Source organism: Peromyscus maniculatus, chromosome 10 (assembly GCF_049852395.1).
Source record: "Peromyscus maniculatus bairdii isolate BWxNUB_F1_BW_parent chromosome 10, HU_Pman_BW_mat_3.1, whole genome shotgun sequence".
Classification (NCBI taxonomy): domain Eukaryota; kingdom Metazoa; phylum Chordata; class Mammalia; order Rodentia; family Cricetidae; genus Peromyscus; species Peromyscus maniculatus.
Window position 1 is genome coordinate 82,564,860 of NC_134861.1, and position 19,212 is coordinate 82,584,071.

The 19,212-nt window shown below is 35.2% G+C and overlaps 1 protein-coding gene across 1 annotated transcript; it reads left to right on the forward strand.

Moving 5' to 3' along the window:
• The first annotated feature begins 1,354 nt into the window (after positions 1-1,354).
• On the forward strand, positions 1,355-17,477 carry LOC102914490 (alpha-S2-casein-like A). The gene is made up of 13 exons (XM_016009901.3): positions 1,355-1,403; positions 3,384-3,446; positions 5,102-5,125; positions 5,714-5,737; positions 5,826-5,867; positions 6,635-6,661; positions 7,710-7,733; positions 7,826-7,870; positions 9,161-9,283; positions 12,316-12,339; positions 13,043-13,069; positions 14,918-15,040; positions 17,190-17,477. Exons 2-13 carry the CDS (start codon positions 3,396-3,398, stop codon positions 17,193-17,195), a joined length of 540 nt encoding a protein of 179 aa, XP_015865387.1. The 5' UTR covers positions 1,355-1,403; positions 3,384-3,395; the 3' UTR covers positions 17,196-17,477.
• Positions 17,478-19,212: the final 1,735 nt, after the last annotated feature.

Below are 19,212 nucleotides of genomic sequence, written 5' to 3' on the forward strand. Positions count from 1 at the left end.
ATTTCATGGTGAAAGCCTTGGTAAGTCTTAAGGATGTAAGAATGTCATAATGTTACTGTATTTTTAAGCCTATTTGTTCTTTTGAGTTCAGGTCCAGGACTTTTACTCAGTTCTACCCACACTAATCTGTTAGTTGTCTTTAAAGACCCAGGTGTGGTCTTATTTCAAGGCCTGGACTAGAGTCCCATTTTACTTTCTTACATCTTCCAGCAGATATTCTGCTAGGGAAGGCCTTTCTGGGCACAGTACCACCAGAATCCCATCTCTCCAAAAACTTGTTATCTTTTTTCCAAGCCAATTTTCTGCTTAGACCATGTCATGGCCAAATCAAACAGGGATAGAATTATGTAATAGGTTTTTATGTCTTCCAGTTATAGTATCTAACTCACACGTCCTGGAATTTAGTTTGTGACTTCATTCAATGTGTCATGAATGTGACAGAATTCCCAGGCCAGGATATATTTGATATCCTAATTACTTATTGAATCAAATACCCATATATCAATATACACTAGTCATAATTTTGTACATTATTTTAACTAATTATGTGAGGAAGCAGACTAAGTAAAGCAAAGAATTTTATCATATGAGATTCGTAGGCTATTTTAGGGCTGTGTAAAGATTTTAAGCTTATCTTAAGTGACACATGGCTAATACCATTCATTCTTTGAAAGAAGCCAAGGCAGGGACTTCATAGTCAGAAAAAAAAAAAAGATGAGGAGTCATAGAAACAAGGAATTTCTTGGTGTTCTCAAGAAAGACTATGATTGTAACAAAACAGTATCAAGAAATGAGACTATCGGGCTGGAGAGATTGTTCCGCAATTAAGATACTGGTTGTTTCTGCAGAAGATTCTGGTTTGGTTCACAGGACCCATGATTACCTGTAACTATCACTCCATTGGATCCAACTCCTTCTTCTGAACTCTGAGAGCTCCTGCCTCTACATGGTACACATATATGCACTCAGGCCTATACACATATACATGAAATAAAATAATAAAATAAGCTTCAAGACAGAAATGAGATCACAAATATCACTGTTCACAATATGACAATAAATGGGAGAAAGTTTTAAAAACACTAGAATCAGAAAATTAGTTCACAGAACAGGTGAGGCTACACTCAAATACAATTAGCCATTATACATCATCGTAAGCTCCCCCCCCCCATGTTATCATGTTCTCAATCAAACTATGATTAAAAATTCCTTGAAATCTGTGGAACAAAAGCCAGAAAGACAACTTCTAATCACAGTGCATTCTTAGAATCCAAATGTCTTTTTTAGGTATTTGAAACCACAGAATTAGCATATCATGATGGAACAAGGTTTAAATAGTATGAAAATGATCCACTGCAGATCATCATCTACCTATTCCTCTGGTCTTCCATTTGGGAAACAAGGTAACATTTCACATATTCTTTCTCTTACAGTATATACTAACAAAATCTGTTCATTCTCTCCTGCACAATAAAAATCCAGATGTAGGTAAAAATGCCATGATCAGTACAGTATACATTGCTTGAGACATTTTAAATTTATACAAATTTGTATTTTACCTTCTCTCAACTTTTAGTCATTAAAATGTCGATTCTAAAAACTTTATTATGATACTGTATCTTGATGTTGTATTTTAAAGCCAGGAGTAAGTAAGATAATATGGCTTTTTAAAAATCTACCAACTGTTTACTTTGCTTGTGGGCTTTGGGCCAATTTATTCAACTCGAAATTGGAGAAAAAAATTAAGTCTGCCAACATTGCAAAACTATTCTAAAGATTGTAGATGATACCATAAGATGTCTAGCTAACATAGTGATTGCCACATAGCAATCACTTCGTAAACATAGCTATGTGAAATGTACTTTTCCATCAAGATAAGAAAGGACCTAATTAAGAACTAGCATTCAGAATATATTTTAAGGGGAAGGTTTTAAAATATGGATCTCCCTGGGAAGGGGAAATAGAAGAGATCTCCTGGGCAGATTGGTGGCAGGTGGGGATGAGATCTTGAGGGATTGGGTTGGGGGGGGCGGGGAGTTGGAGAGTGAGAGTACTGAAAGAGAAGACTGGAAAGAGTGAAGGGCATTTTAGGGTCAGGTATAAACCTGATGCAAGGGAAACTTCTACGAATCTACAAGAATGACCCCAGCTAAGACTCCTAGCAATAGTGGATACATAGCCTGAACAGGCCATCTCCTGTGATCAGATTGGTGGCTACCTCAACTGTCATTAGAGAGCCTTCATCCAGTAAGTGATGGAAACAGATGCACAGATCCATGGCCAAACATTAGGCCAACTTGGAGAATCCTGATGAAGACCGGGAGGGAGAATTGTAGGAGCCAGAGGGGTCAAGGACATCACAAGAAAACCCACAGAAACAACTAAGCTGGCTCATAGGAACTCACAGATCTGAACCAACAACCAGGAAGCCTGCATAAGAAAGACCTAAGACCTCTACATGTATGTGAGAGTTGTGTAGCTTGGTCTATTTGTGAGACTCCTAACAATGTCAGGGACAGTTCCTAATGCTTTGGCTGGCTCTTGGGAACCTATTTTATTGATACCCATAGGAGGTATCAACAGAGGAAGTGTGGACTGAGGGGAAGGAGGTGGGGGAGACAGGCTGGGGGTGGGGAGAGGAAGGAGAACCTGCAGTCGGGATTTAAAACAAACAAACAAATAAATAATAATGCCTTTAGAGTAAAATGTAAAAAGAAGATATTAGAAAATTTTTATTTCAGTTTTAATTTGATTAAACATAGAGAAGAAATTGGTTTACAGGCTGGCAGGGAAACTTTCAGACTTACTTCTCTGTGGCTATGGAATTAGAGGTTGCTCTGGTTGAGAGCAATCTCAGAAACAGTGGACTCAGGGCTCACGCATTAGGCTTGTTAAATGAAGACGGATAACACTCAGTAGCTTGTTTCAGCTTTACTTCTAGCCAGGGAAGAGCCAGGATATTCAGGATCCCTGACTCTCAGCCAGGGCTCATTTCCACCTACTGCTTCTCTTTGTTAGGGAACGAAGCTCTATGCCTTAGTTCACCTAAAATCCAATTTCAAAAGGAGTTTCTGTTATATTTCATCCTTCTGATAATCATCCTTCGCAAAACATCTACCTGTTGAGATTAGTTCTAGGAATTTATGATGTCTCTGAATGAACTATTCACCTTTCAGCAAACGTGGCTTTAAGTATCTCCTGTTAGAGAAAAAAGTTTCAAAATTAATTGTGATATTTCTACTTGTATTCATAAAATTCCCCAACATATCCTATTTTATTTATCTTCATTACCTTTATCCATTACATGTATAATAATAAATAAATGATTATTTCATTATTTCATGATAAAATGAATTGTTCATTTTCTATATATGTTTCTATAGGACCAAGTAACCATGAAGTACTTCATCTTTACCTGCCTGGTGGCTGTCGCTCTGGCAAAACATGTAAGTGAACAGGGATACATGATGCTTCATTTTCGAATTATGAAAAGAATGAATCTTTTGCTATGTGCAAAAGATGCGGGCAATGTCAACAATGAACAGAGACTCATCCTGTTACCTTGGAATCTATATCAATGATAGCATTGATCTGACCTCTTATGATGTACAAGGGTGGACAGTGGTGCTACAAGGTGTCAGCCATGAAAAGATGCGTATGTGTAGACAATAGGAGAAGAGCTGCTTCCATTCCAGAGCATGCTGTAATTTTAGTTAGAGCTATCTGGAGGAGCCACTTCTACGTGCAGTGTGTTCTCGAAGTATAAAGAAACTCCACCACCATAATTTGTTATTTCCAGAACCAGTTGTCAATGAACGGACAGAATGTTGTCACTCTTGATTGAAAAGTTTAGAAATCATAATGACAAAATACACAGGGGGACATGTAGAACTGGCAAATGGCTTAGTAGATAAAGCACTTGGCACACAAGCACAAAAACAGACTTTGGATTCCCTGGGCCCATATAAAACCTCCAGTGGGCTGCCAATCTGGAATTCAAGCATTGGGAAAGCAAAGAACAAGCAGGCTTGCTAGATCAGTCCACATCAGGGAACTCTGAATTCAGCAGAGAGATCTTGTCTCAGTGAATAAGGTAAGCTGATATCAGGAAAGATGCCTAATATAAACCATGGGCACTCAGTTCACATATGAATGCATGCTACTGCCTGCACATGAGTATATGAACACACACACACACACACACACACACACACACACACACACCATAAACATAACAGAAAAGGACTTTAATGAAAATAAATATTAGTAAGCTTGTATTTGAATGTAACTTATTTGCCAAAAAAACAGTAAAAAGATGACAATGATGATAATTATTATATTACAAAATGCAGAACACATAATAGATAATACATTTAAAATACTTTATTATCACAGTTTGTAGATCAGTCTACATATATAATAGTACCAATAATTTTGGTTTTTCAACATTGTCTCTACCCTCATTCTGAACCTAAACTCAACTCTTTAGAACAAAGTTAATGTATACAAAAAAATAATAAGATGCTTTGGAAGTATCATACAGGATATCATACAGGATTTCTTACTTTTTATTATTAGTCTAAACAGTTTCTTTTAAATTAAAAAAAAACTCATCCAACTAAAAGTGCATCATTGTAATCAGCAAATGATAGCTCAAGATCTTCAAAACTGCTTATGTTAGAGTTGCTTTGCACTGATATTTCAGACTCAGATTTTCAGAGAGAGCCCTTTCACGCTAAATTTGTCTAAGAAACTGTTTTTTCTTTTATCTAAGTCATTTTTATTAATTCGTGTGTGTGTGTGTGTGTGTGTGTGTGTGTGTGTGTGTGTGTGTGTGTGTGTGTACATGTCATAATACCCATGAGGAAGTCAGAGGACAGCTCATGGGAACTAGAAAGCCTTTCTTGCCTTCCATGTGGTCCTGGGGGATGTACTCAGGTCCTGATGCTTGGTGACAAGTACCTATGCCAGCGGCGTCACTTCACTAGCCTCAGCTTTTGTTTTATATTTCACTGCCATTAGAAGCAGTAAAAAAGAGATACATTTTGCCGTTTTCAATAAGCCATAGAAATTAAATTTATGTTTATTTTTATGTATACAGGTGGTAAAGGATCAATCCATTGAGGTAAGGTATTTTGCTATGGAATACTAATTCTGGCACCTAATAGTAAATTATGTCTTTGTTCGTTGAGATTTTTATGGGCAGCAATAATGCCCTATAAAAGCCAGAGGAAAATTAAAGTTTGTCCACTGAAATAAAAAATTATGTGGAAAATGAACCAAAATATACAACAGCATCAACTATCCTTTCCTCATGCCGATTGTCTCATCGTTCAGTAATTCTGATGTCACACAATAGGAATCCCATTGTGCTGTGAATGATGACAGTAATTGGTTATATCTGCTTTTAGAGTACCAAATGTAGGCACATCTACACCTGCGTAGATGACTGTCTTCTTCCCATGCTTCACTAACAGATTGCACTTCAATGGCACCCAACAAATTGCTCTGCTCTCCTGCCATGATTTTACTTAAAAAATCAAAAGAATATTCTGAGAAAAAAATTTCTTTCCCTTTTTGCTGCTGTCATCTCAAAACTCATAACAATAAAACTCTTGAATTCAAGAGTCACTGTTCATCAATACTTCTTTGGGTAGTACGGGTTAAAGAATTCATTAAGTAATCAAAATGCATTATCATTTTTTTTCCTAAGGAATCTGCAAGAATCATCCACAGAGTAAGTCATAGTTTCTTAAATTAAATACATTTTCAAATATTTTTCAACTCATATGGCTATAAAATTCATGTCATTTATTTCTTTCCAGAACTATAAGCAGGACAATGATGTGTCCGTCCAAACAATTCAGGTAAAATTCGTTTATTAATGCCTGTGCTGCACATTTGACCAAATGACTGTTATTTATTCAGCTTTGAACTTCAGATGATCAGTGTTTTCATAATCTTAGCCATTATGTAATAATGTGAGAAGATCCCACAAGGATATCTGCATCTCTTTTTGAAGCCACATTTTCAGTGGACTATTTTTATATAAACTCATAAGTTGGAGATAAATTATTAGTATACTTCTTTCTAAGAAAAATGTGTTTTCTCTTATTTCATAAATAATATCGTAGGAGTAATGTGAGTAATTCTTTGTCAATTAGAAAACCACAAATAAAAATACATGAGATAGTGGAAGATTTTTATTCATCTTAACTACATTTGATTAACAATACTTATACTTGATATGAAATGTTGCTTCTATCCCACAGACTTTTCATGATATTCCTCCTTAAATAAGCCAGAAGGTGGCATCTATAGTCATTTGGACTATAATTTGACTCTATCTGCATTAATTTTATCCCTTCATCTTCCTCTGTGTTCACCAAACCCCATTTACATACATGATAAACTGGATACTTCCCATTTATTTTCCTGAATGTGGTTAATAGTCAGTGCCTATGAATCACGATTTAATGCTCTCTTTCTATCCTCTTTCTCATTTTGCATATTAGTAATACAGTAGGAAATCAATATGGTATGAAGTTAAGGTAAATGCTGCTTCTTAAATATTGTTGAAAATCTGTCTTCATGTCACTAATTCTTTTGTTTCACTTTTACTTCATTTATCAAGGACTCTGCTAGCAGTTCATCCAGTGAGGTAAGTTATTATTTATTCTGTGTTATTTTTGAGAAATAGTGACTTAGCCATGGTGTTCTTAACTAATGATATTTCCTAGGAGATAAACATATGAATATTAAATGGAAGGAAAGGCTCTCAAAAATATCCCATCATAGCTTAAATTGACTAAATTCATAAATTCATTATTTATTACACCCTGTTCTTTGCTGTACATGTGACTCCATGAGAAGTTGAATCAGGAACTAAATCTTTAATGCAACACTATCATATTAAACATTGAGAACCATTTCAATAGAGTTAGAAGAAGGTTTGGGTGAAATATTATGTATGTTGCCAATACCTTCTATACCTTTGGTTGACAACAATGGAGACAGATTGAAGTATGCCTTTGAAGGGCTCACAGTACTGTATTTGGTTATAATCTGGAGCCTTGTGACCTTGGATGATGCCTAAACTCTTTACAGCCAATGTCTCAGAAAACATGTCTCAGCATTTCTCTAAATAAAATCTCAGTGTCAGACTGGGAGCTTCCTGCCCTATCTGTCACTGTGTGAAGACCCATGAGGCGTAGTTCACCTTACTTCCCAACAAACACGCCCCCTCCCCTACTCTTCTCTCCTACATTTTCCAGGAAGGGACTCAGGGTCTAACTGGGTAACTCTATAACTATGTAGCCAAGGTTGGCCTTGAAGCCATGGTAGTCCTACTGCCTCAGTTTACAGAGTATGCTGGGGTTACAAGAGTGAGTTAACGTCATGACTGGTCTTATTTGTTTACTTTGATCTCTTGTCTGTACTCCATGTCTAGAAATTTAAAAAATCTGAATAAAATAGTATTAATAAAGTCCTGAATTAAAATATATTCTAATTATATTATTACTTTTATAAAGGAAAAATGAAACTTAAGGGAGTTCTGATGAATATTTAGCCTATTGAATTCTTAAATGGCTTAATATCTTAGTTCTTTGTAGTTGGATAATGGCCCCTGACTTTCCACGAAAATCATGTATATTTAACTATTGGTATATCATTCAAGTAAAGCTACTTCTTTTCATGTTTTGCTTTAGGAATCTGAGGAGAAAATCAATGATGTAAGTAATTATAATTCAACTAAGTTAATAAGTTACTTTGATTAGCAGCATTTCTATCTGTATCTCTCTGATATGTACAATATTTTTAACAGAAAATTGTACAGACTGAAGAACAAAAGGTCAACCTAAATGAGCAGGTAAGTTTGTCGCGATCATTTCTTCCCAAGAAAATATTTAATATCAAATTCTGACAAAAACTGGTACCATATATGTGAATAATATCTTAAAATTGCAGAATTTTAACAAAACTCAGGCAATCTAAGTAAATTCAAAAGGATTTAAAAACTCAGAAAAGTATTTTAACTGATTTCCTTGATGTATCTGTGTAATTTCTTAGTAATGTAATTCATCATGTTTCTCTTTGAGTCAACAAGAAAAGATAGATCATTTAATGTCATATGCTACTAAAAGTTCTCATTCTGATGTACAGTGCAAGAAAGTATCAAAACCAGGCAAATTCCTTTCCAACTTTAACCCCTTGAGCAGTTACTTCACTCTTCCATGCTACGTCTTCTTTAACCCAAAAGAAGCCACTGACACCACAGCTGTAGGTTTGAAAAGGATGCTAGAGGATAATTTCAAGCTACAGAGTAGAAGTTTGAGAAAATAAACAAAAGGATAGCAATCACTGATTTTATACATATTGAAAATTCCATTCTAAGACTATTATAACAAAATAGTACGTTGTACTATTAAAAACAAGGAAAAATAATCTAAAGAAATAGTTATACAATACTCTTTTCTCACACCATTATACCATTCTCATGTATGTGCCCATCTAAGCTGACACCCAAACATATACATTAATGTTCTGCTATACATCTACTCTATTATTATCTGTGTGGACTGGAAATTCTCTGCAAATAAATGTGCTTTTTTAAAAAATATGGTTTCAACTTCAGCTAACACAATTATTTTAGGCAGCCAGCTACAGCCAAATCAAAGTTGGATCATTCCAGGACAGGTATAGAAGACAGGTACTATACATGCCAGTGCATCCATCAGCTCACATTATTTCTCAAACAGTGATGCCATAAGCCATTAAGAAGTTATCCTACAACAAAGTAAACATAAATATCACTATTTAAGAGTGCAGGCATCAAGCTTCTTGAGAGAAATGTGAATGAATGAAAGAAACAGCAATGCCAGCTATTCCCCGGACAACTCTCAATTTCTACATTTACATAATATTTTGCCCTTCACATAAACACTTACTTCTGAAATTCTAACCTAATAATTCCTTCAATTCTAAAATCCACTTAATTCACTTTTACATTGTATTATATAATAAAATGTTGTCTGCTTAGTAAACCTTAGTAAACAAAATTATAGTTTTGATATTTATATAGATTTGATTTCATCCAGATGCACTCTGAGCCATAGAGAACAGTCACTTCATAAATACTGGTACATTTATTCCCTTCTAGAAAAAAATCAAGCAGTTTTTCCAGGACTTTTCCTGCCCCCAGTTTTGCCTGCCTGTTGCCCAACAGCAGACTGATATGAACCAGTGGGCCCAGGGTCAGACCATCCGTAATATTCCCAACCAGGTGAGTGTTGCATTTTTGACTTGTGTTGTTTTGACTGTTACCTTCATTTGAAAAATAATTAACTAAAGGAAAATGTTCCAATCAATTTGAATATAGAAAGAAAAAAACAAAATTTTAGTAATTTTTATGGAACATAAATCGAAATAAACCAATAGGCAAATTACTATTTAAAAAGCATTATAAATAACTCAAAGAAAAGGCAAATTACATATAACTCTAATAAATGTGCATTTATGTGTGATTTGATGTGATTATGACAGCATGTCTGTGAAGCAGAAATATTATCTTCATTTTCAGAAGCAATCTGAACTCTAAAGAAGTCCATCCAATTGTTAAAGTTCTATTTGCTGGGTCCACTTCAATAAGGGTTTCTGTCTTTGAAAAGGGAGAAACAAATGTCTTGAAGGAAACAGCGCAGGAGTCAGGGTCTTATCTTTAGCTTGAGGTGTGAAGTCAGGTGTACAGCAGCCAGCTGCCGAACTGCCATAAGCAAGCCTTGTGGTGTATGACCTTGGGGGACATGATCATCCTTCTCTGTGTTTCTTCTGAATTATTTTCCTTAAGTGTCTCCACAAGTTAAGAAGTCATCACTATCGTTAGACTAAATAAACTTCTGTGTATTGTCTTGAACGCTAGAAGATTATGAAACATCTTAAATGTTAAAAATCTGTGCAGCTGAAATAGAAAGGCTTTGATATTTATGATGTCCAGGAGAGGGCAGCATTGGCAAGCAAAGATTGTAGATTAGTTAGTAGATCACAGCAGTTAGCCAACAGTCAACTAGACATCCCCAACCCCAGAGCAGAACAATAACAAGTAGTCATTTAATGTCCTTCTTACAATAATAATATTTCACGATTTTGTTTTTAAGGATTTCATATATGAGTAATGAATTTGTATCATTCCATTCTACCTTCTCCCTCTCACTCCTCAAGTTAATGGCCTTTTATTCTTTAATTAATTGTTCCATAAAAAGCATAAATATATATTTATGTAGATATGCAATCTCCTGGGATTGGCAACCCGATCAGGAGGTTTTTCCTGGAGAAGACTATTTCTCCCTCTCTCAGATCTAGAGGTAAAGTCCCATGAGAATCCCTGATCCATGTTGGCATGGCAATTGATGTTGCTCTTTTTAAGGTCTTGTTTTTAGGCAGCCTTATTGTTAAGATTTCCTAGGTGCGGCTTCCCTGTCATATCTAGAGAACTATCTCATAGCAGATCCCTGCTCCTCTGGCCCTGAAAGTATTTTTGCTCCCTCTCCCACCATGTTTCCTGAGCCTTGCATGTCGGAAGTCATGTTGTTATTTCAGTTGGGAAGGCACCTCACACTCTGTTGTTCTCCATATTTTGACCAGTTTTTCCTTCTCTAATGATCTCTATTTCCTGCAAAAAAAAAAAAAAAAAAAAAAAAAGTTATTTTTGATGAGAGGTGAAAGCAACTCTCACCTTTGGGTGTAAGCACAGGTATTTAGAATGCAGTTGGAAATTATGTAGGACAGTCAGTAGATCTTAGCCTCTAGCCAACAATCAAGCCGCCTAATTAATAATATCATCAAATCGCCGGGCGGTGGTGGCGCACGCCTTTAATCCCAGCACTCGGGAGGCAGAGCCAGGCGGATCTCTGTGAGTTCGAGGCCAGCCTGGGCTACCAAGTGAGCTCCAGGAAAGGCGCAAAGCTACGCAGAGAAACCCTGTCTCGAAAAGAAAAAAAAAAAAAAAAAAAAATATCATCAAATAAAGAAGACTCTGTAGCAAGCAGGATGTGCCTGTCGTCAAGTGCTCCTTCCTACATCATGATGTTCTCTAGAGCTATAAAGAGATATAACATAAAAACACACATTTTACTCCACATAGCTTTGACTTTGTTGGAGATTCTTGACCCTGCCTGGCAACTTTAAAGAAAGAGTACTTTATGATGTTTTATAGGTAGTGCAATGGTTTCTTCTTTCTTGGGTCCCACTAGTCTTAATAACTGTCTTCTTATATTTTTGTTTGGTATTTGGCTTTTTAAAAGCCATTTTGCTTGACTGGGGTAAATATCAGTTATAAGTAGGTGACAAATGTACCACCATTTTGTCATGTTTTAATTCTTAAGCTATTTATATCAATAAGAAGTATTGCTCATTTCTTCTAGACTTAGAATCTAGATGATGCCTGTTTCATATCATTATTTTCAACATTTATTATATAACCAAGTAAATATTTCCTTAACTGTGAAATATATAAAAATACTAAAATATTATATCATAATTTTATCACATTTCCATAGACAGGACTCTACAATTTTAAATATGGCAATGCTATCATCTATAGCCTTACCCCAAACAACTCTAAAATATAAGAAATATATTTAGAAAAATATTTTTCCAAATGCAAAATAATTTGTATGCTACTATTACACTTGGCTATGAAATTTTTTCCAAGAAAGCACCAATTAAAATAAGTCACCCCAAGAAAGGGATACTACTTGGCTATCTGGGTAGGTCATATACTGAAACAGTTGTGTTTTTTATAGAAAAAAGAAGACAACATTCCTGAGTTAAGTCTTTTTTCCCTGTGGGAAAAAAATCAATACCACATTAGAATTCTTTATTAAAATTATTATTTTATGAATAAGGTTAGATGTGCAGAATTATAAAATTTTTATGTAACAATTATAAAAATCTATATGGGACCAGAAGAAAGCAGAAACATTCAAATTTAGCAAGAGATAGTTCCACAGTATTGGATCAGAACAAAAATAGTCAATACTATCTCTTTGGTTGGTGGTCACTGAACTGAGTTGTGGCATCCATCCACAAGGTTGTAAGCTGTGCTTCTCAAGTGTGGATCAAGTTCTTTCATCAGTGCTGATTTCAAAACCTACCTACTGATGTATATGCCACATGCCAAAAGGCACCTGGAATGGCATCTAATGATTTACCTAGTTTTATTCCCTTGTATCTTACTTATGACAAGTGAGAGGGCACTACTGTAAGTAATATTTTACTATAAAAATAATTTACTGTATTATTTCTTTTTCTTCTAAGGAATCCATCAGCATCTTTGTGAAGGTGAGTCATAACCACCAAAATTACATAGACTTCTAAAGTTTTGCTTTTAATTTTATAGTTAGTATTTAGACAAGTGTTATTGACTTAGCACAAAAACCTGCAGGATTAAGTTGATGGACCAAATTATTTCCCACAAGAAATGAAGATCTTATTATTTCATGGTTTCAATAGTTATAAAACCCTACCAGTTCTAAATGTATTGTTATTAGACTTTCTTAACTAAGAAAATATTTGCCAACTTTTCTAAAATTATCTCTCCTACAAATCATATGTCAAGATCAGCTAAGGCACAGATATGGATATTTCATATGCAAATACTTATTTAGCATAATTGCAACAAGCAGGGTATAATTTAAAATGTTTTACTCTGCTGATAAACTAAACACATGAATTTATCCATTTATTCAGAAAGCATATATGTAACAATCATTACCTCACCTAAAAGATGCTAGATATTAGAAACAAGAAAGTGAGTAAAATGGGCAGACTCCATTTGGAGTGTATACTTGAATAAAGCAGTAAATAAATGCATGTTCCTATTATTTGAGGAATTTAGACATAATTCATTCAGACAGTGAGCAAATCATCATGCTTGTGTTTATGGCATATGGACTAGTCCTGCTATATCTAAGAATAAATTTGGGAAAGGAAAAAGGGTGTTCAATTCAGCATGTATGTTACATATTTGTTTGTTTTCTTTAAGGAAATCCTGAAGAAGATTATCGATATGGTAAGTTTTTAGTTCTATGCAGCCATATGTGGCTTAAAATGTTTATAATATGAAGAATGAGCATGCTTGGAGATGTCATTTATTGATAAAACAGATTATTTTAGGTGCATGAAAGTAAATTTTAGTGGCTTATTATTCAAAACCTTCCCCTTAATAGTCTGTAATTCTGTCAATTAAAAAATTTGAATTATTTGTACTTGCATACATTTGAATTTTCTATATTTTACACTGATTTTTTAAATTCTTTGTTGCTGTCACGGTAATGATTGTGTTGGTATATGAACTTTCTTGTCAGGTGACAGTTTATAATTTTGAGTCATTACAAAGTTAACTATCTCTTACCTTCAGACTTTTACATACATTTTTATTTCTTAAGGATATTTCTAGCAATTCATCTTGTGAAGTAGATTACATTCTCTCATAAAACAAATAAATAACTAATTGATTTAAAAGATCACATTTTTTGCAGTTACAATTTCTAATAAATTAATAATTTCCCATCTTAATAATTACATCAAAATATATTATATAAATATTACTGATAATGAAATTTTCTGTCTATAATTCAAATAATATAGCATATATAAACATAAATCTGTTATTCTAATTGTTACATCATTCAATCCCAGGAAAACATTTAAAAACAAATTATTTTGCATTAAAAAAAGACAAGTAATTAAATTTCTATTTTTATTTTTTGTATGGATGTCTATGAAAATAATTATGGGTCTATTTTTTTAAAACAATTACTTGAGAAATTATCTAATGATTTTAAAGTAGTTGGAAATCTCAGTATAGAACATCTTTTTATTTTAAATGATTTAGAGTAAGTACTTGCAGAGTAAAACTGCATCCCAACTTCTCTCTAATAGGTTGAGAGGACCTAATTTCTCAAATTAAAGTGTCTCAGTGATTAGTGTCAAATCACAGCAGATGATGTAACCATTTACTGAGTCTAAAGCCATGTGTGCCAATGGCGAACTGACACAGGCTTTGTAGTCAGGAGAGGGACTCTCCAATCCTGTTACCTTACTCTTTATGACACACTGTTTTTCATTACTTCATTTCTGCTGCCTACCTTATCTTTAACTGAAAACAAACATACAAATAAACTAGAAACTCTAAAGATTTTTGTAATACATGTACACTGTATCATACATAGAATGCTGGAGAGGCAGAAATTCTACCACTCTATCATTAACATATCACAACCATAAACCCACCATGCACTCATTCACTGGAATTAAAATAAAACTTTAAAACCATTCATAAGAACTAGGACTGTATTTATCCTCTGGACTTATCCCTAGTAAAGTCAACTCAGCAAGGTTTAAAGATCTTGAGCGGAACTATACATAAAATATACGACACAGGCTAGTCTGAAAGCTCTGTAGATACTCGATAAGGTAACTCTGCAATGGAAGTGATGCCAAGAGAGATTAAGCAACCAGATCAGAGACAGAGATTCCAGAGAGTAAGTCATGACAAATCATTTTGAGCCTCTCTGACTATAATGGTCAGATACGTTTATAAATTATATGTGGAGAAAATTGCCAGTCTTATCAAAATATTCTTACTTCCTTCTGACACACAAATTTCCCTTTTAATCTTATAAATTTTTCTGTCTGTGTATAAATTAACAAGATTGCTTCAATTCAATAGTATGTTCTGTAACATAAAAATGGTTATGCTGATTTTGATACTAGAAAAATTTTTGTCTAGAGGAATCTTGAAATAATTTAGAAAGTGTCTAAGCAGCTGAAGTTAGAATTCACTAGCTTCTCTTCTCTGTTTTGAAGCTTAGAGGAGAGTAACTTAAGTGGTTTTTGATATTTTTATTTCTTTTAGGTTAAGAGCAACCAAATTCACCAGTTCAACATCCCCCAATTTCCCCAGGCTGTTCAACAGCAGGTGCCTGTAACCTACTGGAACACCAATAAGTATTACACCAACCCATATGCTCCATATGTGGTATGTGTGCCCTGTGAAATATGATTAAATATAATACTAGTGTATCAATAATATAATCAAATATAATATAAAATATAATTGTTGGCTTTGCAAGAAAAGTTATGTAATAAGATGAAATAAAATGTTTTACACAGAAATAAAAGTTTAAGATGTCAAGGACATTTAAAAATCATATTATTTAATTGAAGTACTTGGAATTGTATCAAGAATAGTAATGGTTAATTGTGACAATTACCAATAACAAAGAATTACATTGATATTGTATTTAATTTCCTACATAGAGCACATTCCAGGAAAATTAAAGATCAAGTAGCGGACAAAATTCATCCATTTTATTTGTATTATTTTTAACTATATGTGTGCTTGTGTCCCTGTGTGGGCATGTGCATGTGAGCACAAGTGCCCACAATGGGTAGAGCTACTGGATCTCCCTAGAACTGGATCTATAGGCAGTTATGATCTGCCCAACATGGCTCCTGGGGTTCTTGGCAAGAAAAGTATGAACTCTTAATTGCTGAGCCATCTCCATAAGTTCCGGCTTTTGAGAATTAATATCCTCTTGATTACTTGATTATATTACTATAGTACAATAAATATACTATATTATATTTATTGAGGTGGAAACATTGAGTATTATTAATTTTTAAAAAAAGAATAGAAAGGTTAAAGGAGCAGCGTAGATAAGAAGCTGTACTCATGGTTCTACCTTCATCCACGTAATAAATGCCTTTGGATTGGGATGTTTTCCTCCACTCACATGCAGAGTAAACAGTGGAGTATGAAACAAAATTTTGTATAAATATTAGTGATTTGGCATTAAAACCCTTAGCTATGAGTCCCATATGTGACATTTATCTGCAGCATGCTTCCAACTTTTACTTTTTTGAATGATGTTTCTGAGCATGAAGCAATCATTAGATGAGCTCAGTATGGAAAGTAAAATTCATACTTTAGGTTCAATGTCAGATGCTTAGAGACTGTACGAGATACTTTAGGTGAAATGCAGTCATCCTTAGGGAGTTAAAATGCATTGTACTTCCTCTCCTTTCAGAGACAATGCATGATTAGCTGCTGCATCCTAGCCATAGGTAATACATTTGGCCTGGACATTGAGCAACACTTTTAGCAACATTTACAGTTTTTCATGCAACAGTAGAAGAAAAACTCACACTTCAACTCTTTATCAAAACTTCATTGAACTATTTTAAGTTTTGCTCTAAATTCTTGATGTGCCACTCAGTTGCCTGTGTAACTTGGATGTACATACTAAATTTTTTATACCCATACTAGTTATGGGTACTTAAAAATAAATAATACAAAAATTCCCTGGTGGAAGAGATTTGATTCAACCAGGAGAAATAACATCGAGCAGAAACTGTCAAAAGCATCATTTATTGGTGGAAGTAGTTAAAACAGAGGTTTGTTTTGTGGTGTAACTTACAAGTAAAGAGATAGGTTACAGGGTCCGGGAAAGGTGTAGCACAGTCCAGCGGTGTTCTCTGGAGAACTCTGCTCAATCTACCTCCAGCATCCGGGATCCAGGAACCAAGAGAGCCCGCGCATCCGGATTGGGGGTCATAAGGGCTCCTCTCTTGGCCCTGCCTCTTAGGCTTAACAGTTACTGGAAGCTCCAATGGGAGTGGTACTTCCAGGGCAAAGCTGAAACAGCTATCAACTACTAGCATTAGTGGCCATATTGGTACATACTTGATATTTTCGTTTTACATTTCACACAAAATGTCTTACTTGCAGAAGATATATCTGTCTAGCTTTTTGTACAGAAGGATGGGTGGGGTAGATATGAAGGTTTATTTCTATGTATTTTCTTTCTTTAAAATTTTAAGCCACCTAGTGGTGGGTCTAGATGTATAAATATTTCTCAATTATTGGAAACATTACATAGAATACCATTTATAAAATGTATTGGAGAATTTATTTATTCTAAGTATTATTTAGACAATAATTATCAATAGCTACTATGAACACGTTAGTATGTCATTATTATGTCATCAACTAGTGTTAATTATGAAGAATTATATCTAGCCACTCTGTAAGTTTGAATGCTTGTATAGATCATATATTTATGCATATTATATATATTTTGGTAATACATATTTTTGATAATCCATTATTTTCTCTTTGTTCATAGGTTTGAGTAGAAAATTGATTCCTGCTTAGTTTCCCCATCCATCTCATCATCTTCTACTATCAACATTCCCTAAGATACTTCTTGAAAAGACAATAATATTGAGCCAAAGAAAGAGAGAATGGGATATTTTCTGTGTTGTTTATGATCTTCTTTGTGTATTGTATTGGTTGTGCCAGTTTTGGATTATGAAACCACATTAACTGTATTGCTTAACTGAGGTCTTTTCAGTTCTAATTCTGAGATAAGAACCAGATTATCTCTTACCAAAGCATTAAAATTTTAAATGCATTTTACTGTGTGATCTTTTCACTCAGATTCATCATACATTAAGACCAAGCTACTCTTTTTTTCATTTTTCTTTATTAAGAAATATTCTACTCACTCCACATACCATCCACAGATCCCACCTCCTCCCTCCTCCCACCCCCAGCCCTCTTTCTCAAGCCACTCTGCATCCCCACATCCCCCAAACCGAGGTCTCCCATGGGGAGTCAGCAGAGCCCAGGACACTGAGCCTAGGCAGGTCTAGGCCCCTTCCTGCTGCACCAAGGCTGTACAAGGCATACATGAAACATGCTGAACACACTGTGAGAACATCAGAAGATGGAAAGTACTTTATAAAAATGCACCAGTGAGGCAGAGGTGTAAGTTATCATGGCCTTGAAACTTGCATTAATCAGTTGATTTGAGGTGATAAATCATTAAGACTCGTTTGCAGAAGAAAGTCGTTACACAATATACGTTTTGGAAAGGTGGAAAGCAGGAGGCTATTGTCCAATTACTTAAGGATTCCTCTACCACATTCACTTGTTTCTGTTTTTCTTTGCCTCATCTGGACTTTATCACAGATCATTTTTGCATCTTATTTAATAGTGTACATTGCCTTTCTACCACTCAATTGAAAAATTCCTGGCCCCATAAATTCATAAAACAGATTTCTGTTCATTTGGCTATTTGTCTCTTTGCTTTTTCCAATCTTGGTCTCAACAATTCTCTCTCATACAAACCCTCCTCTTTCTCACCAATTGGACTCCTGGAGCTCCACCTGGGGCCTGGCCATGGATCTCTGCATCTGGTTCCATCAGTCATTAGATGAGGTTTCTAGCATGACAATTAGGATGTTTGGCCATCCTATCTATGAACCAATAGCTGAGGAGCCCCCACATGGATCAGACCCTCTGGATAAGTGAGACAGTTGATTAGCTTGATCTGTTTGGGAGGCATCCAGGCAGTGGGACCGGGTCCTGTACTCAGTGCATGAACTGGCCGTTTGGAACCTGGGGCTTATACAGGGACACTTGGCTCAGCCTGGGAGGAGGGGACTGAACCTGCCTGGACTGAATCTACCAGGTTGAACTCAATCCCCAGGGGAGTCTTTGCCCTGGAGGAGATGGGAATAGGGGGTGGGCTGGGAGGAAAGCGGGGATGGGGTGGGGTGGGGCGGGAGGGGGGAGAACAAGGGAATCTGTGGCTGATATGTAAAATTAAATTAAATTAAAAAATTAAAAAAAAAACAGACTTCTACCATTGTCTAACCCAGGCCCTAAATTGAAAAGCCAAAAAAAAAAAAAAAGTCTTCTAACAATACAAACATTGCTCTACCCATTTGTGTTTCTGAAATTTTCCCGAGCAATCAAAAATGTTTAGAAAATGTTTCCTTACTAGAGCTAAAGCTAAAACTAGCTTCCATCTCACTAATTACTAAACAGCTATCAGCCTTGCTCTTCTCACAATTTCATTAAGACTACCAAAACTATCCAGCATAAATCACAGCAGACTGACTCTGTCTGACTTTTCCATAGCTTAGGCTGAGCTTACGGATTAACCCTCACCCAATGGGCTGATACATCGCATCCATATTCTCTTTCTCTCCTTTCAGGCCGCACTAAAGCTAGTCCTCTTAACGGGAAAGATGGTGGTAAATGGAATAGAGTATGATCCCTAAACTTACTACGCAACTATTATGTGTAGTGTTGTTAACACACGTTGACTCAATCACTGTCATTAACAAGCATATCATGGA

What these genes read in the sequence shown, in the direction of transcription:
- LOC102914490 (XM_016009901.3), top strand. Translation starts at nt 3,396, where the DNA reads ATGAAGTACTTCATCTTTACCTGCCTGGTGGCTGTCGCTCTGGCAAAA. An exon ending in CTAGCAGTTCATCCAGTGAG is followed by an intron (nt 6,662 to 7,709) that starts GTAAGTTATTAT and finishes GTTTTGCTTTAG; the next exon opens with GAATCTGAGGAGAAAATCAA. An exon ending in CCATCAGCATCTTTGTGAAG is followed by an intron (nt 12,340 to 13,042) that starts GTGAGTCATAAC and finishes GTTTTCTTTAAG; the next exon opens with GAAATCCTGAAGAAGATTAT.